Here is a 23,501-nt window from a genome sequence, read left to right as displayed (position 1 = left end):
ATATTTTTTAATTTGATGCACATTAAGACATTTAAATGACAATATAATCATCCTCCAAACCACATGCACCACCACATGCAATTACTATAATTAACAAATAATTTTCATTATAATTTGCTAATTAGTGCCATACTAATTGACTCACTCTTCTGTTTATCATTAATTATAAAAATGAGAAAAGAAGTGAAAAATTTCTTTATTATTTTCCTTCTAAAGGTACCACTAAAAATTCTAAAATAGCAGGATTCCTTATATGTTTACCATGAAAAACTATTTTAAATGTCAAAACATATTGATTAATGACGAAAATATATCACGGCATGACCAAAGACCAATTAAGTTCATGAACATGACTATTGACTTTCAGTTTTTCATTATTGACCAAAAAAAAGGTACACAATAATAAGGTGCTCCATTAACCAAAATAATTTTTTTTTAATTAGGTTTTCGGTTGAAGTTGTAAAGCTGGATTTAAATATATACAGGGTACAATTTGCTTTTAATTTTGAGACGATAAATAATTATTTATATGATTTAAAAGCTAATTTTTTTAATATTATTAGTACTAACATTTATATATTTTTAAAATTAAATTTTCTATAGAATCCGTGTTGTAAATCTAAATTTATAGTTAAATTCTGAGAAGTAATCTAAATCATTGGGAAATTCTAACCTAGATCATTATAGTCCATAGGATTAGAAGTTAAATTAATGACTGGTACGAAATTTTAAAAGTGATTTTCATCAATTTTATAAAGCTTAATGGTAAAAAAAACTCAAACTTTTATAACCTGTTGCAATTATATCCAAACTTTTTAATTTTTGCAATAATATATAAATTGTATTTTTGCAATAATATTCAAATTGCATTTTTTATAGCAATAATAGTCAAATTGATGGTTAAACTTGTTGTTTTCACTTAAGATATTAGGCTATTATTATGTTTTGATGTATAATAATATAGTAAAGTCCCAAAAAATGGCAAAAAAACTCAAAAAATTCACATAAAAAGTGCAATTTGGATATTATTGCAACAAAATAATGCAATATGGATATTATTGCAAAAATTAAAAGGTTTGGATATAATTGCAACAAGTATTAAAAGTTTTGTTTTTTTTTCCCATTAAGCCATTTTATAATGCTAACATTTATCTCTGTACAACATATTGTTCCATAATCCAACCAACAATTTTAGAATATTCAATTCTATACTCGAATTAACACATTTAAAATTCTTATATCAATTCTCCATCTAAATATTTTTCAATTCTTAAGTTCACAGTGGAACCAACAAATTAAATTAAATGTAGGGACAATTATCAAAATAATATTTTAGAAGTATGCCAAACTAACTGAACTTCTCTCATTTTAAAAAATCAAAAGTTTATCCCTTAACATTTAATTAAATTCACTATTTGTCATCTCATATAGATAACTATATTAGTTGACTTCATGCGTTCATCTATTTTAAAATTCAGAGTCTCATGTCACATTTTTTATGGCAAAATAAGGGCGATGGTAAAAGTATGGCTTAAATAGGTTGGGAGTTGATGTGCATGGCTAAGAAGGAGGGCGGTATAGATTTGCGCAACATTGAGAACTTCATCTTGGCTATGTTAGCCAAACATTACTGGTGTTTGATTTAACATTTGGATTTGTTTGCAATAAGTCTTCTCAAGGCCAAGTAATTTCTACGACATTTTTTGCTCGAGGAGAAAGCAAGATCTGGTCCAAGCTACATTTGGCGTTAAGGATTTGGTAAGAAGCGATGGTTTGGCGTAGGAAGCTACGTCCATTGAGCGACTCTGATGCTTCGATTTTCAAAGACATGGTATGAAGAAATTCCAACATAGTAGATCGTCTAATATGGCACTATTTCAAAACGGGGCATTATTCAGGCTAGCTCGTCTCGAGATAATAAGATTGGTAGCACATGAAAGAATATGGTAACGCCTAAAGCTCGTCAATTTTTACAAAGAGTGATCCGGCATAATTTGCATACCAAGAGTGTAATCCTTCATGGAACTAGGATTGTTGTGGGTCATGTCTTTGTTGTGGTGCTTTGGAATCGATGGCATATTGTAGATCAGATTTTTTCTATAGATAAAAAGTGATAAGGGACTGAAGCGTCTGATGATAATTAACAGAAAAATTCGTCTAGGTGACGAGCTAGCAATCCGCATGTGGATTTGAGGGATAAAATTGACGGATTTTTAACGAATTTGTTCCTATGAGACTTAAGAAATTTTAATTTTGTGTCTCCTTTAAAAAAGAGGAATTTGCACAAAACACTCCTTTTTTTAACTTATTTGTTCTAAATACCTCAATTTTAAAAATTTACTTTTTACTCTATTTTTCTATTGTTTTTAGTTGTACCTTAATTAGCAAAATAACTTATTTGTATTTTTACTCTCCTACTTTTAAACACATGCATATCTCATTTTTTCCTTTTTTTCTCTCTCTCTTTTTTCTCTTTTCTTTTTCTCCTTTTTTTCCGTGTTTTTCTTTTCTCTCTCCTTTTTCTCTTTCTTCCTTCTCATTTCCTTTTCTCTCTCTCTTCCTTTTCTCTCTCTTCTTCTTCTTCTCTCTCTTCTTCTTCTTTTTTCATCTGCAATTTTTTTCTTCTTCGTTTTTTTCGAATCTGCTTTTTCTATTTTCCACATTATACAAATGAACTCTAAGACAAAGAAATTTGAATAAAAAAAAATTTAAGAGATAATATAATGGTGATAGATGAGAAAGTTCTTTTTCTTCTTCTCTTCTTTTTCTTCTTCTTCTTCTTCTTCTACTTTTTTCTTTTTATTTTATTTTAAATTATTGTAGCATCGTTTTTTTGAAATTTTTTACAACTTTTTTTGAAAAAATCGTAATGTTCTTCATTAATGATATTTTGATCTGGTTTTCAAATGTTTTAAATTAATTTTAGAAATCGTTTGAAACTGTTTTCTCGAAACTGTTTTATACTGTTCGAAACCTTTGTAAACTGTTTGAAACTGTTTTATACTGTTTGAAACTGTTATTTTTTAAACTGTTTGAAAGTATTTTTTAGAAACTGTTTTAGACTGCTTGAGATCTTTGGAAACGGTTTGCAATTGTTTTATACTGTTTGAAACCTTTGTAAACGGTTTGAAACTGTTATTTTTTTATGTAAACGGTTTGAAACTGTTTGATACTATTTGAAACTGTTATTTTATAAACTATTGGAAAGTATTTTTTAGAATCTGTTTTAGACAGTTTGAGACCTTTGTAAACGGTTTGAAACTGTTTTATACTGTTCGAAACTGTTTTTTGAAACTGTTTGAAACTGTTATTTTTAGATTCTTTAAAAGCGTTTTTTAGAAACTGTTTTAAACTGTTTGAAACCTTTGTAAACGGTTTGAAACCGTAATTGAAACTGTATTTGAAACCGTAATTGAATTTAAGCGAATGAAACAGTTTGCAACTGTTATATAATTTTTATTACGTTTTAAATTATTTAAACATCTCGAAAATCTTTGAAACCTAATTAAACATACTAAAACTGTAAAATAATTCGATTGAACAATTCTATATCCTTTTTTTTCACTGAATCCACAGTTTTTATTGATCTTAATGTATGAATTTGAATAATGAAACATTAATTCGAAAATATCTGACAGAATATTGAAGAAAAAATAGTGAAATTTGAGAAAATTTGAGATCTGAAAAAGAAAAAAAAGATGAGATGAAAATTTTGAGGAGAAAGAAGAAATTTGTTATGATAAAAACAGGTGGAGTAATTTTTAGGTATAAAAACAAATAGGATAGGGTATAAAAATAAATGGCTGACACAGATAGGTATGTAAGTCAAGTCCAAACTTTATGGTAGGTAATTGCTAATACTTTTCTTATTTAGGTAATTCTCTAATTCTCTCTTAAAAAAAATACCGATTTTGTGCCTGGGCCCACCCAATCCGCATTTTTAAAATGCGGATTGGGTGAGTAATAATTGATAAAAGCTGTAATCTGCATTATATGAGTGCGGATTGTATGCAAAATTAAGTAAAATTATTGGTTTAGTTTCTAATTTAAACCAATAATTTATTATTTCCTTTTTTTGTCTTTATTATCAATATGAAATATGGTTAATAGTTTCCTCAATCATTTCTGTAACTTATACGATCGTTCTTTTAATTTCTTTTTTAATTTAACGATCAAATATTCGATTAAACTCAATTACTTACATATTATTTAAATATAAAATTAATTTATAGGTGTCTTAAGAAGTACATCGTAATTATAAAAATCTAAACTTTAAATTTGACAATTTCAATTTTAATAACCGGTTTTAAATGGAGCAAATGAAATTTAGAGGGTAAATATAGTAAAAATTAATATATCAATATAAATCTCTAAATGTAGAGTTAAAAGTTTCGGATAAAACCCCAAAATTAAAATGTCAAAATTTGAAAGTTTCGACGTAATATAAAAGTATATGAGTTAAGCTATATATAAAAATTATATTTATATTTATATAATAAATAAATAAAAAGAAAAAAAGGTTCAATTTAATCCCTAAACTTTCTTCCCCATCATACTCTACCTCTCTTTTTTTTCTTTTTTCTTTTTATTTATTACTCCCTCCGTCCCAAAACAATAGTTCAGTTTCCTCTTTTTTTTGTCCCAAATAGTTGTCCACATTCTTTGTAAATCACAATTTAAAGTGTTGATTTTTCCATTTTACCCTTATTTATTGTGTATTATTTATTACTATTAGTCTAAAATATAAATTAGACATAACATTTAATGAGGGTATGATAGAAAAAATGAGAATAAAGTTGTTAAAAATTAGAGCAGTAATTGTGTTTCTTAAACTGTGTAAAAAGGAGAAAATGGACTATTATTTTGGGACGGAGAAAGTATATATATATATATATATATATATCTTAACTTATATATTTTATATTACGTCGAAACTTCTAAATTTATTTACTAATGCGGATTGGGTGGGCACAAACACAAAATAAGTATCTTTTTTTAAGGAGGCACAGAATTTGAATTTTTTAAGTTCTGTTCTGTGGAAACAAATCTGTCAAAAACTCTAAAATTGACCATATTCAAACTCTTATGGCCCTATCAGCCCTTTTTGATACTTCCAAACACCAAACAACCTTTTTGTTACCTTTTCATGGCACATATACTGATTATTACAAAATTAATTAATTATTTACCTAAGATGGAGTAAAACTGGCCCTAACACCTATACAAGCTGAACCTAATCTAAACACTACCTTTCCCTACACCCTAACTGAATCCTATTTAAACTACTGGGGGAGAAGATAATCAACATAGTACGATCAAATAAAATTAAAACCCTATAAATATAGAGATTTGGCCGAACCACCCCACACATGCCACACTCAATTCTAGACATGAAATCAAGTAATACGCTGCAGTTGATCAAAAACGAACAAATTATGGTTTTTAAAAAAATCAAATTAATCTTTTACAGTATTCCACATAGATTATTTAAATAAAATAATATCATTAATTAGTTAATTAAGCATATTATTTTGAAATAGATGAAGAAGGCATATATACAGATTATTTTGAAGTAGATATGTTATTTTTTGCCAAAATCAAACCAAATTAAAAGCCAAATTAAAAAAATATCAAACCACACTAAATCGAAATTATCAATTTGATTAGTTGGTTTTTCGCACACCCAATACCGGTGGCCAATCTGCAAAAGAGTAAGATGGTCAGTAACAAATTGCAAATTACACTCACTGGGTCTAAAAGCCATGAGAATCATATTTATCGCATATGGGTACAACAAAATATTAGAAAACATTGTGGTGCGAGTGCAAAGTAATCTTAGAAAGACAATTAAAGGCCTAATCCGACAGTGCGGCCATCTCTCCGTCGAAGACCAGCAGTGTACTGCTTCTCTAAATCCAACTGGACTTCCTTTTGCTTCTCTGCTTGAAGACGACCATCGCCATCTTCTGTGTTGGATTTCTGATCTGCCTTCACGTCGCCCTTCACACCCTACATTTGGCCATAGGCACCAATGCAACCTCAGACTCTAAAATTGTGTTAGTAGGTGGTGAAGTAATTGAGTACAAACATGCATTTAGGATCTTTTTTTCTTTTCTACAGTTTATTTCATTTACTAGTTTAATTGATATAAACATTGACCAATTCTACGGAACATACAAAATAGAGTTACTAAATGAACTTCTATATAAACCAAATACACCTATATTCATACACAAATGAATCTTATGGAATTCATTCGAACCACACGCAACTTGCAATTTAAAAAAAATATTGAGCAATAGGGAAATATTATTTACCATGAGTTTGTTGAACTTATCTCGCCTCTCATTATCATCAAAGAGTGCAGTATCCCACTGACGGGCAGACTGTAAAAGAGGGAAAGGGGTTAGAATACACTGACCGGTATATAGAACACGCATAGACTTTCCAGACTATAATATAATTGAAGGAAAAAATACCACATACCACTTCTGAACTTGTGCTCTTCTTACTCCCCCAGAGAAGCTTTTTCTTCTGCTCAGTGGACATAAAACCAACCCCACCAAGGTTTATGTTAACTGCATTACACACAATGTTGAAATGAGAGCAAATTCTAGAGTTTCAAAATATCAGCTCCGGCATTTTACATTAACATGAAGAGTCCTTGGACATCAAAGACAAATAGGAAATTGGCATTTGATGAATCAATTTCCCTGACACAAGATTGTGTGAACTGGTTGCCTAACAACTGGAGGCAAGGCTTGACTTAGGGGTGAGCATCGGTGTGTTCAATCTTGTTCGGTTTCCGAATCGACTGAAACCGACGGTGCCAAACTTTTCTGAATGGTTGACCGACCTTAGTTTTTTCACCAAACACCGAAATTTTTTTGAAAGGACTTTCTGTAAAGTGCAGTTTGGTTTCTGTTTCAGGTTTAAAATTCAGTTTGGGCTTATTTCCAAAATAAAAACCTTTAAATTTTAGGCTAAATAACAAAAAAGCCCTGAAATTTAGATATAATGTCAAAAAAATTCCTTATTAATTTTAGGAAATTCGGTTTCATTGGTTATTTCGGTTTTAAAAACCCCCAAACTGAAACTCTAACCAGACTACAAACTTTTCTAAATTACCCACTGAACCAAACCGTTTTCACCGAACAACCGAACTAAACAACAAACTTCGGTTTGGTTTGGTTTTTTGGTTTTGTTTGGTTTTTGCTCACCCTAGCTGGACTTATCCTAATAGTAGTTCACTTGCTGCTTTATATAAACTTTATCTACAGTCAATTACTGATATGTGACTGGGGAACTACATTATTATTCCTATGCTAGACAGTGCCATGCAGGCGAGAAGAGGTAGGGCTATATAGTTGTCAAATCGGGATTCGAATCGAGAATCGAAATGCTTGGTTATTGAATCGGTGAATCAAGAATCGAAGCAAATCGTAAGATTCGGTTAATATTTGTAATATTATTTATAAAAAAATATACTCACATAAATTGTATTTTATATATATTTCAACATATGAATTATATAATTGTTTAACAACAAAAAAGTCTTAAGAAATAAAAATAGAGTACTTTTAATAAAAGTGTTTAATTTGTAATCACAAATTCATATTCATTCTAGAACTCAAATTAATAATAAGACAAAAATTAGTACTGGCTAGTGGCTACTGACTAATGGAACGTAAAGTATAATCATGTATGTTGGCTTGTTGCGTGGCATGTGCTGTGTGAGTCTATAGCATGCATAAGTAAGTGTATAACTTTGTCAATATTAATAACACCTCATTCACAATAAAAAAAAACCGTGATTCTCTATTCAATTCTTTCTTCAACTTTGCTATTCCATCATGCTCTTTTGGTATTTGAAGTTTAAAACTTTAAAAATATGAATGGAATTGATGGGTTTTAGTTCTATTTAAATAGGTAAGTGAAACTGAAAAGTCTCTTTTTCCTCTTTCATTTATTTCAAATCTCTCGAAATATGAAAAGGCAGCGACCCTTTAGCTTCTTTTATTTCCTGTTTAAGTTTTTCTTTTATATATTTAAGAATCACAGTGAATCGCTCGATTCACCGATATACTGCGATTCGCTGCCGAATCGTCGGTTCGGCCACGATTCAGGTCATTTTTCGATTCACCTAAGGATTCGTATCGAATTATGGGTGAATCGAATCAAATTGTACGATTCGAATCGCGATTATGATAACTATGGGCTAGAGGGCTTTCTAAACCGATTTATATTCTATAATTCTACTGATGTTGTCAGCATTAATGAAACATTGCACAAAAGGGTGAGTCTTTAACAATAAAAAATGCAATTAAAAGAGCCAATGGTATTAAACACTTCTTTTCTAGGACTCCTGCAGCCAGAACCATTCTCGCATCAGTGACAAGACACTTAACTCAGTACAAATCTTTAATGGAATACAAAACTCAGTTCCTGAAGGATATTCAAGATGTACATCTTGGAAAACCTATTTATAAAATGCATCATCCCCATCAAAGCTTCAGCATTAGTTGGTCAGGTTCAACTCTGACCTGCACCAACCCCAATCCATTTTACCCTTTATCATGGATTAATGTCCATACCAACCAAAAATTAAATTATGTGCTCTTAATTTTAGGTGAAAAAAACAGAGGTTCAAACTTTAAAAGGTATAGGCACCAAATTGTTAGAGCTAATGACAATTTCAAAAATGGAACCCCATGTAATGAGATTTATTAAATGATTAAACATTAAGACCAAACCTCATAACAAATCATATGACAAAATAGATATCCTACAGCCTCTTATTTTGGCAGTAAATGGGCATACCAGGTTCATAGCTATTAAGAGTTTGAACAGCAACTTAATAAACTGTAGGATAATTGATTCGTGCTACACAACATTAACCACACAGCTAATTTCATGAACAAAGCATTAAAGGGAAAAAAAATCCTACCTGCATAGAACAACTTCTAGCAATCTATAACTGGGACGCGTGGAAAATTCTACCAGTTTAGTTCAGACAAGATAAGCTTGTTAAGACTTAAGATTATAACTCTACTATGAGATTGCATTCTGAAAGCAATCTAAAGTGCCGAAGACATTATTTAGATTCAACCTAGCAATTCAAACATTAACTGCAGTAACATGATTAATTTGGAAAACACTCACGCACCAATTCAAGCTAGCAATTCTTCTCGAAACCAAACAATATTCCCCTTCCAAATCCATACCTTTCCTTAACTAATTCCCAAAAACAGACCCTTATGAAGCTCATCCTTGAATAAAAAATAACATGCTTCCAATTCTTTTACCAAAATTAAAATTAACCGGCCTACAAACGAAAAATCAGCCTCAAATAAAGACCTTTTCATTCATACCAAAGTTTACCTCGCATCTTCTTTACAGTGAGTGAATGCAAGAAAAATACTAGCCAAGTTCTCCTTTATACCTATTTCTATCGCCATTTCTTTAGTTTGTTGCCACCATCATATTCTATCAAAACAACTTAATGATAGAATGAAATTTTTTACTATATTATTACAAGTGTGAATCTCATTTGACTAATAATGTTATAAAGTATAGTGTTGGACTAATTTACTAATAATATATTTTATAATCCAAACTATTAGATATTACTACTAAATTAGTAAAATTTACCCATAGCAATATAAAGTTCAAGAGAATTTCCGTATGCCTCAAGTTGCCTGGATGGAATTTGATAGGTGTCAGCAAAATAGAGAAAAGGCAATAAAAAAAGAGGATAGCATTTCTCATGAACACACTGATAATTGGCCAAATTGAGGTGATGTGGAGTTGTTCCTGATGTAAGAAAAATACCAGACTACATAGCAAAATAGATAATTTTTTAATGTGTGAATGTTCATATCTCCTACCGGTGGCAATGTTCATATCTTCAACGGGTTGCACTTGTATGCTATCGGTATAGAAAGATGTGTCATTTTGGAAGAGTTCAGTTCAGTTTTAATTGAGGAATGCAAACTACAGATCACGGATAAATTTTGAAAATAACATTTTTCACAGTTTTTGGTGTTCCCTCCCAAGCTTTTTGAAGTCTAAAATTGTTTGTGTTGCTAAGTAGCTACATGGGAACTTTTACTATAGCACCACAGAAGGTTGCTAGGTCACTTATGTGTACAACATATCAAGATTTTATTAGGGAAACAATTAATGTACCACTTGACAAGAACCACTAGTCATCAATTCCCTCAAATAGCATAATACAAATTTGTGGAGAAAAATTCTTAAAAGATCTAAAGTTTTTCCAAAATAGTCTCTTACATACAAGCAGACAATCAAGAAGGAGAATCAGTAGTAGTTGATCAAGATCATCTAGAAGGAAAATCATTAGTATGTGGGGAATAGGGAGAGAGGGGGAAACCAGGAACATCATGCTGATTTTTCACAAGGTGATGTGAAGATGAATTGATGGCAAGAACACAAGAAAACTATTTCTAATATGGAGATAAATGAGACATGAGAAAAATGAAATTTAGTTAGTAGAGAGAATTGATGGTACTCAAAAAACATGTCTTAAGGCAGACAAAGAGAAGTTCAATTTATTGGAATGCATTCACCGCACAGTCAATGCACTTTGCTATAAGTTATATGCTCAAGCCAACAGAACAGCAGTAACTAATATGTCCATGGATCTCCCACATGTTGCGAATGTAGTGAGCTATTCCCTATTCCAGATGGCTTGTGAACAAAGATATTCAATGTGATGTAACAAAAAAAAGGACAAGATGAAAGAAGGGAAACAAGGGCAAGGTAGCTAATTCTCTTGATAACTGCAAGCAATCATTGTCCAATAATTTTTGAGAGAAAAAGAAAAATCAAAGTGCAAAATAAATGGTGGTTACTTTAAAACACTGATAATTAAATAAGATAATGAAATTGAAATACTTGTATAAAACACATGTTCAGTTCACTAAATCATTATGTTCAATGTATTGTTGAAACTTCAAATGTAAACTAAGGGTTAAATATTTTTGCATTTAGTGAACTATATGCCTTTTACATAATGGTCCAACATTCTATTTGTTACATTTTGGTTACCTAACTATCATTTTTACAGCAACGGGATTATTTCCTTTCAATTTTTACAGATGTGGATGTCGAAAAATAGTGCGGTTATTACTCAATTGATTTAATAGTTAAATAAAAAATATTAAATCATATAGTTTGGTTAACCATACCATTTTCTGTCAACTACATCAGTAAAAAAAACTGCCTAAAATAATCGGGTAAGCTCACTTTGTTGTAAAAATGATAATTGGATTACCAAAATAACAAATGAAACGTTGGCAGCCATTCTGTAAAAGGCCTATAGTTCATTAAATGCAAAAATATTCAACCTGTAACTAACTTGCTTTAGTGTATGATAAAAAAGTGATAAAGTCATAAACATAGCAAGAGTAATGAAAAATGAAAATTATACAGTTTCTGCGTTGTTTGATATGAGATGAATAAGAAAAGAAACTATCATGTACCTAATTCAGCAGCTTTCATTGCAGCAACTTTTGCTGAATTGAGATCATTAGCAGCTTCTGAATTAGTAGCATGGAACTGCTGTGCAGGGACAACCTCGTCGACTTGTTTTAGTGTTTCATTGGCTACAGATATAAAGTGCATTGAAATTACTAAAGTTGTAAAAGCATATCATTGCAAAGCAACTAAGAGAGAACTAAAACGCTATAAGTCATATGAAAAAACATAAGGACTACCATCTTTTGAATGTTGAACATCCCAGTCAGAAGTAAATAGCTTAGGCCTTTTGGGTACTGATTCTTGATTTCCACTCCCAGAAATTGATTTATCTCCTTGTGATACTCTATCGTACCGATCCTTCTCCTTGTCGGTATCCTTTAGTTCTCTTTGGTTATTCTCATAAGAATCTCTATTTCGATAACTTTTGTGGTCTCCAGAACTCCTATGGTAATCCCTTTTCTCATCACGAACATCTCTATCCCGCCTGTACCGATCCCTATCGTTATCTTGAGAATTATGTTTGCTAGCTCTATAATCCTTGCTTCCATGCCAAGAACTTCCATATTTACCGCGAGCGTTTCGCAAATTGTCTCTACTCTCATCTCGGACGATATCAGAATAACCAGCAAACCTAGAATCTCGACGCCTCTCTTCATCGCGCCTGCTGTATTCGTCATGCCTAGTAGAAGAGCTCCTGGAGGAATATCGATCAGGATGTCTATTTGAATACTCAGAATCCCTATCTAAATCCCTTTCATCATCTTTCCTTCTTCGTTGATGTTCAGAAATTGGACTACCACTGCGCTTCGGACTCCCTGCTCTCTTACCCGGACTCTCCATTTCGGGTCTTCCTACCCGACCCGACACGGGATCTGAGTCGGACCTTGCAAAGTGCAACCGGATTCTTCAATCAGACGAAAATATTGGAGGTTAAAGGTGGTTAAGAATGGCAAACGAGACTAAACCAGTGAGGATCTGTACCCCCGCCGTTGATTTTCTATTAAATTGTTTCTGTCGGGGAAATAATAGCGGCTAGGGTTTGGAAATAGATAATTATGATGATGATGATGATGAAGACGAACGTGAATATGTGATCAAACGTGGGTTTCTATGTTTAAAATGGGCTTTTCTTATTTGAAAATGGGTGGGATTTTCTTATTTAAAATGGGCTTTAAAAACGGTGGAAAATAGACTATGATCCAACCGAAAAGAGAAATTTAAAAATTTCAATAATATTAATTTTAAGGTTAATCCTCTGAAAAACCCCTCACCTTTCAATTTCCTTTCATTTGCACCCTCACTTTTCAAAATCTCCAATTTTACCCTAATTTCCACCTTTCACTTTCAATTACACCCTTAAATATTAAATTGACCTATTTTTACTGCAAAAAGTTCAAATTAATACTTTATATTTCAACAAATATTATAAATAGTATCTAATTTAATTAATTTTATGGAATTAAAACGGTAAAATTAAATAAAAGTGAATGTGAAATTTAGTAATTTTTAAAATATTTTTTAGAGAAGATGCTTATAATGTTGAAATTTTAACATTTAGTACTATTTAGAAAATGAGTAAAAATAAAAAATATTGATTTGAAATTTTTTGAGTGAAAAAAATGTCAATTTAATATTTCGAGGGTGCAATTGAAAGTGAAAGGTGATAATTAGGGTGAAATTGGGGATTTTGAAAGGTGAGGGTGCAAACGAAAGGGGGTTGAAAGATGAGGGGATTTTTAGAGGATTAGCCTAATTTTAACAGGTCTAATTAAAATTTAAATCGATTTAACCGATTAGGTTAAAAATCATTCCAAAAGAGAAAAAATTGAAAATTACAATAATATCAATTTTAACCCGATTCAATTAATTCGTACGATTCGAAGGACAAAAAATAAAATTTTCTATTATATCAATTTTGACAGTTCTTAGCAAAATCTAAACAAATTCAATTAATTCGGTCAAAAATATGTTTTATAGATGATACATTTTCCTAGTTAGCATCCAAACTGAAAATTATATTAGAAAATTTAAAATTTATTTTTGGCTCACCAGTAGTCGGATGATTAAAAATAACTAAAAATTACCAATTTGACATATCTTTAAACAGTTGAGATACTAACTTAAAAGAAACAAAAGTCCAGACATTCAAATAGAATATTTTAAAAAGTTTAGATACCACCTGTATAATTTTTCCTAATCAAAATTTGTCACTACTTTGCATGCTAGTTTAATACTAGTAGAGACGTATATATGGTTCAAATATCAAACATTTAGCTACAAGATATCTTCTTCATTTCCTTATATTAGTTTGTTGCCTCAAACTTCATTTTCTGATTTGCTTCACTCATAGGTAACTTAAAATATGGTTCTGCCATTTCGAAACATACATATATTTCTTCTTTTATTTTCTCTTGATCATAAAAAATGGACGTACAAACACATCAAGAATCACTATCTGCACTGATTTTTCTTAAATTATGCTCACTTTAGTTTGGGTAATAGTTTTACGTCGGCCCATAAATTGACTTAAATTTTCTCCATAAGTAGTGATTTACGAGGAGTCCCAGGTCAATTGTTCCCGTTGCATACAACAAAACGCCAATGACAATAGATTTAATGATGATAAAAGGGTGAATATCTTTTATTTTAAAAAAAATTATTTAAATTTTTTAAAAGATGTAAATTTGTTCCAATTTGATCAATTCGCTGAAAATTTATTCATTTTTCAAAATTAATTTAATTATGCTTACGTGAAAATTAAATGTATAATTTTGTTTTTACATCTGAGAAGAAGAGGGGTTGCCGTTTGGGATTTCATTCGGTTCGAATAAATTATAATTTCATATTTTATATCAGTCCGACATTTTCACGTAGATACAATATTTAGATCGCTTTTGAAAAATTGGACGAATTTTCAGCAAATTAGTCAAATGGAGATAATTTATTATTTTCTTTAAAAAAATTAAATTAATTTTTGAAATATTACAAAATTTGATTTGTTTGGCACTATTAGACCATCTGATATTAATCGTTTCCTAGTTCATGTGGACCTCCAAAATGCCCCTTTTGTTCATCTTCCAAATTTCCTATAATTTCCCCCACTTGCCTTGCATAATGTCATGCAAATTTTGCGTCTCATTGACATTAATGTCTTATGGACGGCTATGGTGCCGCCTATTCAATTAACTGTACGTCGGAATTATTGGTTTTTTTGTTATTATAATGAGAGGAAATATCGTCCATGAAAATTCCAGATCGGAATATAATGTTTCTTTCTACCAGATGGAATATCAACTTACCCTAAATTTACACTTAATCTGGATAAAATACTTAGAGATAATATGGAGTACTACTGATTTCGATTTTTAGCTTTAACAGGTGAGGGCCATGAAATGAAAATAAAACATTAATTAATCAGATTGGAAAATTAATAAACTTATGTGAATGAACAATATATATATATATATATATATATATATATATATATATATATATATATATATAATGCATGCAACACCATCCAATTGCTATATAATTAGTAAGAATCATTTTGGTCATTAATTATATAAATATATGTGTACATATCACATATGTGAATAGAACTGAGTGGATGCCCCCTTAGGCATATAGTCTGGTTCCGCCCCTTGTCTCCTTAACTAAATGCAACTAATTTGTCCAATAAACCAATTAAACAGATTAAACCAAGAACAAGTAGGTATTTCATAGTATCTTTTCAAAACCTATCAACCAAACTCTCTCAAATTTAACACTATTGATTTTGAAAGGTGAGGGAACTGTGATTTCCAGTTTTCTAAAATTATTGTCTTCGTCCGTATATGTACATCTATCTATGTTCTTTTTTTGCTTTTTAAAAAGAATAATTTTCTATTATTGGAGATTTGCTTCTATTTTTAGTATATTTTGTAAGTTGATTTAAGATCATAAAGTTTTTGTTCGATTTTCAGCTATAAATTTCTTGATGAATTGAGGTTGTGCTTCTGCTCATAGAACTAAAGTTTATTTGGAATATTGAAACAAATTAATAATAGAACTATTGTGTGTGTAATGACGATCACAAAAATTCTACACTCAAATTATCTACATTGTTAAAATTTTATTTGTCTTTCATGTTTTGTTTTGATTCAAGTTATATTAATTATTCCATTTATATATATTTTAAATATTTTAGAATAGTTAATTTACGACATATTACAATATTTGCCTTAATATAAAAAAATACTAATAGTACTCAATTTACAATCTTTTTAGGTAGTAAGTAATGTACAAATTAATATTTTAAATATTTTTTTTTTAGGAAAAACTTGATCATACAAAATGAGAAATTGCAAAAAATTGATGGTAAATATACTGTGCATTCAGAATCATAACTATACAATTTGCATCTCCATGATTATCAGTAAAAAGATCACACGGTCCATATTTCACCACCACTTCTAACCATTACCCTACCTTCTCCAAGGAAACACCAATTCCTCATAGTTCCGCGTGAGCTTCACGCTCCATTCCGCACGCGTCATCATTGCACTTTTCAACCTTTTATCCTTAATGATAGTTGCCGACTTTGTATGTGGTCGGCGAAGAATAGCTTAGCCTAGGCGATTGATAATTATACTCTCGGAAATCTTGCGCGTGGTTCCAATTCTCACTCACGCGCCATATCTTCACAGATTTGTCTAAGCTACCACTGTACAATATCCACCGTTGATCTCCTTGATTCCCACGTTCATGATCCTCTTCAACGGCTAAGCATTTCACTGGCCCACCATGACCTGTTAAAACTGACAAACATAAATGGACCCCACCAGGCTCTCTTCTCCATACACAAATACTTTTATCAGCGGACCCACTCAATACCAAATTACCAGCAGTCGCTAAACATAAAACCGCCATGTTGTGGCCCCGGAGGACCCCACCGTGTGACAAGTGTTTCTCACGCTCCCAAAAATTTACCAACCCGTCAGATGAACCGCAGTAAACTACGGCCAATTCAAGATTTACTGCGATTGCTGTTACCGCGTTTTCTTGTTTTAACAGTGTCTGAACCAAGAAATGATTCGTTCCTCTTCCTTGTAGCTCCCGCTTCCATACTTTTACTGTCCCGTCGGCTGAGCCGGTGAACACCAACGAGTCAAACCCGACGGCCACCGCGTTTATCGCGTCGTCGTGAGCGTTGATCGACTCGAGACATTTATGGTCCGAAATTCTCCAGACTTTTAACGTTCTATCCCAAGAACCTGAGTATAACAAACCTTGTTCTTCGTTTAAGCTCAAGCAAGAAACTGCATCAAAATGCCGAATCCGTAGAACGTTCCGGTGGCGACGGACTTCAACGTAGTTCTTCGGGTTAACTGATTTAGTTATGTAGTCTTTAAAAGTTGGTAAGCTTCCGATTCTTTTGTAAACGCTAGGGTTTTTAGCTGAAATCTTCCAGATTCTGATTTTTCCGTCTTGATGACCGGTGAAAATCTTTCCTTCGTGTATAACAATGGCTTTAACTAAGCCGCTATTAGATTTAAACCCCGAAAACTCCTTCAAATTCCTCCACACTCGTATATTCTTGCTGTCTGAGCCAGTATACAACAAATTACCAGAAGCTGCAAGAGAATAAACATGGCCTTCTTCCCGTACAATGGAGCCAATAAGACCATGGTTACCAATATTATGGTTCACCATCGGAGATGGTATTAGCCATGGAGATTTAGTATAAGGAGAAGGCTGGCTCCAGCTAGGTGACATAAAATAAGGAGATCCCTCGCCGTCGCCGCTCGTTGGTGTGCCGTTGCTACTGTTTGAGTATCTAGGGCTAGAAAGCTCATCATCTTGCTTATGAAAGTTGGCAAGATGATCAGACTGTAAAAGTGCACCGAATTTTGGACGGTTAACACCATTTTTGAGGCGTGAAGCAACCATTTTGGTGATGTTTTGATATTTTTCTTCGTCTCTCATATATATATATATATTAAAAAGACTCTGTATATTAAAGACTTGTAATTCAAGAAACAAAAGATTTTATTTTCTTGGATTAGTGAAAGATTAGGGTTTTCTTGTTTTTGGTTGGTTTGGTTTTGAAGGTGAAGAAGAATTGAAATGAAATATATGAAGGGGAAGGGTTTAATATATATGGAAGGATGAGAAGAGTGGGGTGATGACCTGGTACTGTGATAACGTAACACGTGTAAACTAGAAATGTAAAAAGACGTAACCATTGCGAACCGGGAAACTGGGAATGCCGGTAATGAGGAAACGGAAACAATAATTTGGAATATGAAAATAGGTAATAATTAGGTAAAAGGTGGCTCTTTGGATTTCACTTTTGTAGGCGTTTACAATTTACACGTAAACATTTTTTGTATTAATTTGATGTAAAATTGTGAATGGTATCTTCACTGCCTTTGTTGAGTTCATAACGTATTTAACAACTCATACTCTCAGTAATTTCATCTCTAGTGACGTAAAGTATAGGTCAGTTAATCATACTTCGTCCGTTTCAAATTAGTATAACACAACAATAATATAATTTATTTTTTATTTTACAAAATAAAATTAATGAATTTACACAATGTCACATTTACTTTATTTAGTATGGTAATAATTCTTGTCTTTTAAATTTAATATATATATTTTAATATATTTTATTATAATTAATGAAGATATATGATTATTATAAATGCAAATAAAAATACATGTATCAATTTGAGATGAAGAAATACTAGGCCGGTGCAAAAAAATATAGACATGAGTTTATTCAGTTTAACTATAAAAATAATTCAGGTACATTATTTAAAAAAAATTGTATATTCTTTTAAAAAATTATTTCTATATTCTTGTGTTAGAGCATCTCCAAGGCTAATCTCTATTTTAAAGAGTATCTTTTTTAAAATAGAGAGTATCTATAATTTAAAGAGCTAAAATATCTATTTGAGTCCAACACACTCTTTAAATTTTAATCCTTTTTTCATTTTCAATTTTCGTTTTTTCTAAATTTAGTTTCCCTCTTCTTTTTCCCTCCACATTCAACAGGAAATCAATCGTTCTATTTTTGAAAACAAAATCTGAAACTTTAATTATTGGTTTCAGTTACCATTAACACAAAAAGACAAATCTAAATTACCTATATCAATCAGAGAAGCCATTTTTTACAAAAATCAAACACAGACTTCTCTATAACCTTTTTATCTTATATATTGTTTACTTGTTCATGTTTTCTTCTAATTTGATTAGTTTCATTCTTAATGATTCTGATTCAGATGATGATATGGAGATTACAATATCTACCATTGGAGAGTTGCTCAACAAAAAAAGAAAAATATCACGACATGGAGGTTCAGTTTTTGGTCATACTGTTATTTTGCGTAACCGAGTTCATGGACACAATAAGCTTTTTCATGACTATTTTGGAGATAATCCTGTATATTCTCCAAATTTATTTAGAAGGAGATTTCGAATGAGTCGACCTCTATTTCTGCGTATTCAATCTGCTATAGAAGCTCATGATCCATATTTTATTCAAAAAAGAGATGCAACTGGACATTTAGGTTTGTCTTCTCTTCAAAAGATCACTGCTGCGTTGCGAATGCTTGCTTATGGAGTTACAGCAGACTATGTTGATGAATACGTAAGAATTGGTGAGAGTACTGCCATTGAAAGTCTAAAAAAATTTGTTAAAGCAATAATTTCAATTTTTTCAGAGAAGTACATGAGGTCTCCAAATAAAATGGATACTGATAGATTGTTAAAAGATAATGAAAGTCGTGGATTTCCTGGGATGTTAGGAAGTATTGACTGTATGCATTGGAAATGGAAAAATTGTCCAGTTGCATGGAAAGGAATGTATGTTGGCCATGTTCGAGAGCCAACTATAATTCTTGAAGCTATAGCTTCACATGATCTTTGGATATGGCATGCATTCTTTGGACTACCAGGGTCACATAATGATATAAATGTGTTAGATCGATCTTTTGTATTTTCAGAACTTGTTGAAGGACGATCCCCTCCAGCTAACTATTCAGTCAATGGCCACGATTATTCAATGGGGTACTATCTTGCTGATGGCATTTATCCTTCATGGTCAACATTTGTGAAAACAATTCCATTTCCACAAAGTCATAAGCATAGACAATTTGCTGCAGCTCACGAGTCAACAAGAAAAGATGTCGAACGAGCATTTGGAGTATTGCAATCAAGGTTTGCCATTGTGCGTGGACCAGCACGTTTTTGGCATCGTGAAACTCTAAAAGATATTATGAAAGCTTGCATTACATTACATAATATGATTATTGAAGATGAGAGACATATTCAAAACTTAGATTATAATTACGACACATTTGATGCAATTCCAGATATTTCAATTTCACATGACCATACAGCAGAGATGTCAGAGTTCATTCAATGCCATCAACGCGTTAGGGATAGAGATATTCATTCTCAACTACAACAAGATCTAATCGAACATATATGGGAAATACATGGACGTCATATATAAACAGTAGTGTTCTTAGATTTTTGTTTATTTCTATTTTAATTATTTGATATTCATTCTTTTTTGTGTTCTTATTTAGTTATTAGCTATATTTCTGTTGTTTTTATTGAATTAGTTTTAATTTTTGTTTGAATTCTGTGTTTGGGTTATGAGAAATGAATAAGATTGTATATCTGATTTAATTAGTTTGATTATATGTAGAAACTAGTTATTATTTTGTTTATAATTATTATGAAGAGATTCTGGAACTTTTTGAATCACAGTCTGAATACACAAACAAGCTCTTGTTGGCAGTACAGCAGAGAGGAACTACATTGGATGTAAGCACTTGGTAGTTATTCAATTTATTAAGCAATTCAATTTAGTATCTAAGATTCTCAGATAAAAAAAAATAGCCAAGTTTACTTATTATTATGAACAGTCATCTACATAATAATTGCAAATTCTGTACTTTATTTTTCTTTAAATATCCCAACTTGGAACTCAGATGGTTAATTATGAATACTTCCATTGTAAACTCCATGACAGTGAAAAGTTTAGTTATTATTTGATAAGCATACTTTACTAGTAGCATCTTCACATGCACAACAATGTGTATTCAATGCAACATGAATCAGTTGGGATTCAACTTTAAGGAAATAAGCAATTCTGCTGCAGCGTACATGTTTGTTTCATAATGTCTAAAAAATTCATTTCTAAATTTTGGTATTTCATACTGTCAAGTTTAGTTGTATTATAAAGTAACCCTGTCTAACTATTTTGGCACAATCCCCTTAAGATACTCCTACATTCATAAACACCTCTTTGTACCTGCATATTTATCACACTCAATATTTGTGAAGCACTTGGAATGACAAAAGAGCACACTCAATATTACACTGCAAAAACTGAAGAACAAAAAGATAAGAAAAAATGACCGAATTAATTTTCTTAAATGAGCCTAATACATAACATATATATGGAAAGAAAAAAAAACAAAAGTCATGTCAAAGAATTTAGCAAAACAAGAATCACAAGTCATGACAAATCATATTTAGCATTACTTTTTAATTGTAGTTTTCATATCCAGCAAAGTTCATAACAGAAAAATATGTCATATTCTTTCTCTATCATTCTCCATAATTTAAAAATGTCCATACATTTGCCATATCATCCAATTTTGACTTTGTTATGCCTTAAACATTCAGCAAAACTACCTATAGTCATCAAATAACTCTTCAGAATTCATTTCTAGCACAGTACTTGAAACAACAATAAGAATTCCTCTAATCTAACAGTCTAATCATAACATAAAAATTATATATTTCTGAAATCAAGTACTCTTAAATAGAACTGTCAAATGTTCATCGCTGACCTTACTAACATCATAGCTATTAGAATAAAAACGAGATGCGGTTTAATTACGAATACCATGAATAATAAACAAGCCAAGCTCATGATCACTAAGACATACTCGCAAAGCTGCAAAATAGCTTACAACAGTGACCACTGCATAGTAAGACAGAAAGTAAAGTTCTATATCGATCATCTAAGGTTCTATTAGAAACAAAAAGATAAAAAACATAATAACTAGTAGCAGAAGGTTCATAAAAACCTTAGAACATAATAACTAGTAGTAGAAGGTTCACAAAAACAAAATACTTAATATAAGCAATTCAAGTTTTTTTAGAAAGCTTTCTGATCCGGCTCCATTGTTGATTCTGAGACCATAGCTCCAATACCCTGGTTGTGATTATCAAAAATCCAGCAACTCGTTAGCCTCTTGCAAATGCCAATATTTCTGTCACCGATAACATGGAGTCAAAAAAAATTTAATTAAACTTTTGTAAAAAATAAACTACACAACACCATAAACATACCTGAAAATTGCACACGTCTTCTTGAACTATCAAAAATAGCATTTAGTAGTTTTTAGATCTTCTTTCAATGATTTCCTTTTGACATTGAATATAAAAGTTCGCTAGCATTTCAGGCATCCCAGTTATATCCGTAGCCATCATCCTTTCATCTTCCTTTATTTGTTCTAATCGCAACTTTTCTTTCTGATAATCAAGTTTGTTTTGTCCTTGAACATATGCCTTTTCAAACATTTCTAATTTTTTTTCATTAAATTGCTTTTTCTCATCCCTCATCTCTTGTAATAAATTCACATATGAACTCGTTGAGTCAATTTCCATATCTTTAAGCTTCCGTTTCTTTTTATCCTTTTCAGCTTTCCTTCCGGGTGGTCGTTCTAGGTCCACAAAATTAGAGTTTGCAATATTATCATCTCTGGAATTTATTTCAGTCTCTGAACTAGTGTTGAGATTGACAACGTTATCTATATCTTTCTTTTTTATTGGTTTTTTCTTTTGGCAATCTTCCATCCATTTTGGTTGAAGCCTTAATATATTCCAACAATGTTCAAACTGAAATTTAATTTTATTCAGTTGTTGATATAAGAATTTTGCATTAGCAATCTGAAAAAAAGAAAAAAAAAACTGAAAAATACAAAAAAAGAACAAAACAACACAGAAAATATAGAACAATAACAAACCAAAGAACAGTACCAACACAATTAAAACTAGCGATAAATACCTTGTCTTGCTCATTTACACCACTTTGATGCCTTGATTCAATTTGAGCATAGCAACCACAAAATTTATTGGTAGCTAATTGAATCGTAGACCACCGATTCATCAGAGAAAGTTGCGTGCGTTCGGACGGAAAGTTTTTATATTTGTGAAAGTATTCCCATAAACGCGCCCAATATGTCTTGTGCTTTTGTTCGTTTCCTTGCACGGCATCTAAACTTATATTCAGCCATGATGATACGATGAGGAGATCCTCGTCTATACTAAACTTTCCACCACGAGACTTTTTTGAATTCAGTTCTGTTGAAGTTGATGTGTTATTAGAGATTGGAATTTGGGTTGGAAATTGAGAGTTCAACGATAAATCGATAAAATTTTCATTATCGCCATATTGAAAATTCATCTCTTCTTCTTCAACAGTAAATACATATGTGGTTTGTGCTTCTTCTTACGAATAAAGAATGGAGACGTGCTTCTTCTTATGAATAAAGAATGGAGAAATACGTCCGTTTTGTTCTTTTGGAAAAACACAGAGTGAATGTCTATTTTTTTAGTTGAATGACGTAGCTTGAGGATAAAAAAAATTCAAAAATATCGTGATATGAATGATAGAGAGTGAAGATTGACTCTCCACATGTAGAGAGTCAAACCAACTCTCTATTTTAAATTTAAGCTATAAAGAGTCTGTTGGACTTTGAATTTGTAGATAAACTCTTTAATTTAAAGAGTTTTATTATTTTGAAGAGTTCTTTGGAGATGCTCTTATACTACCAAATTGTATATACACCTCCTTTTAAAAAGTTTTTCCCCCTAATTAATGATGTTAATTTAAGAGTTTAAACAATTAAAGTAAAATACAATTTCTCAATCTTTTTTTTATTTAATGTAAAAATACTTTTTTTTAAATTCATACTTTATTTTTATAA

General features: G+C 31.3%; 4 protein-coding genes across 5 annotated transcripts; 1 reads left to right on the top strand and 3 right to left on the bottom strand.

The window, feature by feature from the left end:
- Positions 1–5,509: 5,509 nt before the first annotated feature.
- LOC126681244 (uncharacterized) lies at positions 5,510–12,589 on the bottom strand. 2 transcript variants are annotated; one of them, XM_050376736.2, is made up of 5 exons: positions 11,739–12,589; positions 11,505–11,627; positions 6,487–6,578; positions 6,318–6,386; positions 5,510–6,046 (listed from the first exon to the last, which is right to left on the bottom strand). In XM_050376736.2, exons 1-5 carry the CDS (start codon positions 12,340–12,342, stop codon positions 5,582–5,584), a joined length of 1,353 nt encoding a protein of 450 aa, XP_050232693.1. In that variant the 5' UTR covers positions 12,343–12,589; the 3' UTR covers positions 5,510–5,581. The 2 variants fall into 2 exon arrangements, with proteins under 2 accessions (XP_050232693.1, XP_050232694.1); XM_050376737.2 differs by having other exon boundaries at positions 5,718–6,009; positions 11,739–12,584.
- Positions 12,590–15,779: 3,190 nt separating this feature from the next.
- LOC126679762 (protein JINGUBANG-like) lies at positions 15,780–17,611 on the bottom strand. Its single transcript, XM_050374739.2, has one exon. It carries the CDS (start codon positions 17,467–17,469, stop codon positions 16,066–16,068), a length of 1,404 nt encoding a protein of 467 aa, XP_050230696.1. The 5' UTR covers positions 17,470–17,611; the 3' UTR covers positions 15,780–16,065.
- A 1,110-nt stretch (positions 17,612–18,721) lies between these two features.
- LOC126681984 (uncharacterized) lies at positions 18,722–20,636 on the top strand. Its single transcript, XM_050377541.1, has 3 exons — positions 18,722–19,994; positions 20,204–20,322; positions 20,574–20,636. The coding sequence occupies exons 1-3, from the start codon at positions 18,722–18,724 to the stop codon at positions 20,634–20,636; spliced, it is 1,455 nt and encodes a 484-aa protein (XP_050233498.1).
- Positions 20,637–21,536: 900 nt separating this feature from the next.
- Positions 21,537–23,191, bottom strand: LOC126683145 (glutathione S-transferase T3-like). The gene is made up of 3 exons (XM_050378980.2): positions 22,580–23,191; positions 21,862–22,461; positions 21,537–21,724 (listed from the first exon to the last, which is right to left on the bottom strand). Exons 1-2 carry the CDS (start codon positions 22,976–22,978, stop codon positions 21,904–21,906), a joined length of 957 nt encoding a protein of 318 aa, XP_050234937.1. The 5' UTR covers positions 22,979–23,191; the 3' UTR covers positions 21,537–21,724; positions 21,862–21,903.
- Between the last annotated feature and the right edge of the window lie 310 nt (positions 23,192–23,501).

Source organism: Mercurialis annua, linkage group LG5 (assembly GCF_937616625.2).
Source record: "Mercurialis annua linkage group LG5, ddMerAnnu1.2, whole genome shotgun sequence".
In the NCBI taxonomy this organism is placed as follows: domain Eukaryota; kingdom Viridiplantae; phylum Streptophyta; class Magnoliopsida; order Malpighiales; family Euphorbiaceae; genus Mercurialis; species Mercurialis annua.
Note: the sequence above shows the minus strand (reverse complement) of the source record. Positions and strands in the feature narration are given on the sequence as shown.

Bases quoted from the DNA above. Each gene is read 5' to 3' on its own strand.
- LOC126681244 (XM_050376736.2), bottom strand. From the start codon at position 12,342: ATGGAGAGTCCGGGTAAGAGAGCAGGGAGTCCGAAGCGCAGTGGTAGT. The intron at 6,579-11,504 runs GTACATGATAGT...TGTGTAATGCAG, and splicing joins AATGAAAGCTGCTGAATTAG to TTAACATAAACCTTGGTGGG. The intron at 6,047-6,317 runs GTAAATAATATT...ACACAATTTTAG, and splicing joins ATAAGTTCAACAAACTCATG to AGTCTGAGGTTGCATTGGTG.
- LOC126683145 (XM_050378980.2), bottom strand. From the start codon at position 22,978: ATGAATTTTCAATATGGCGATAATGAAAATTTTATCGATTTATCGTTG. The intron at 22,462-22,579 runs GTATTTATCGCT...TCTTTTTTTCAG, and splicing joins GTGTAAATGAGCAAGACAAG to ATTGCTAATGCAAAATTCTT.
- LOC126681984 (XM_050377541.1), top strand. From the start codon at position 18,722: ATGTTTTCTTCTAATTTGATTAGTTTCATTCTTAATGATTCTGATTCA. The intron at 19,995-20,203 runs GTCATATATAAA...GATTATATGTAG, and splicing joins TATATGGGAAATACATGGAC to AAACTAGTTATTATTTTGTT. The intron at 20,323-20,573 runs GTAAGCACTTGG...CTTTACTAGTAG, and splicing joins AGAGAGGAACTACATTGGAT to CATCTTCACATGCACAACAA.
- LOC126679762 (XM_050374739.2), bottom strand. From the start codon at position 17,469: ATGAGAGACGAAGAAAAATATCAAAACATCACCAAAATGGTTGCTTCA.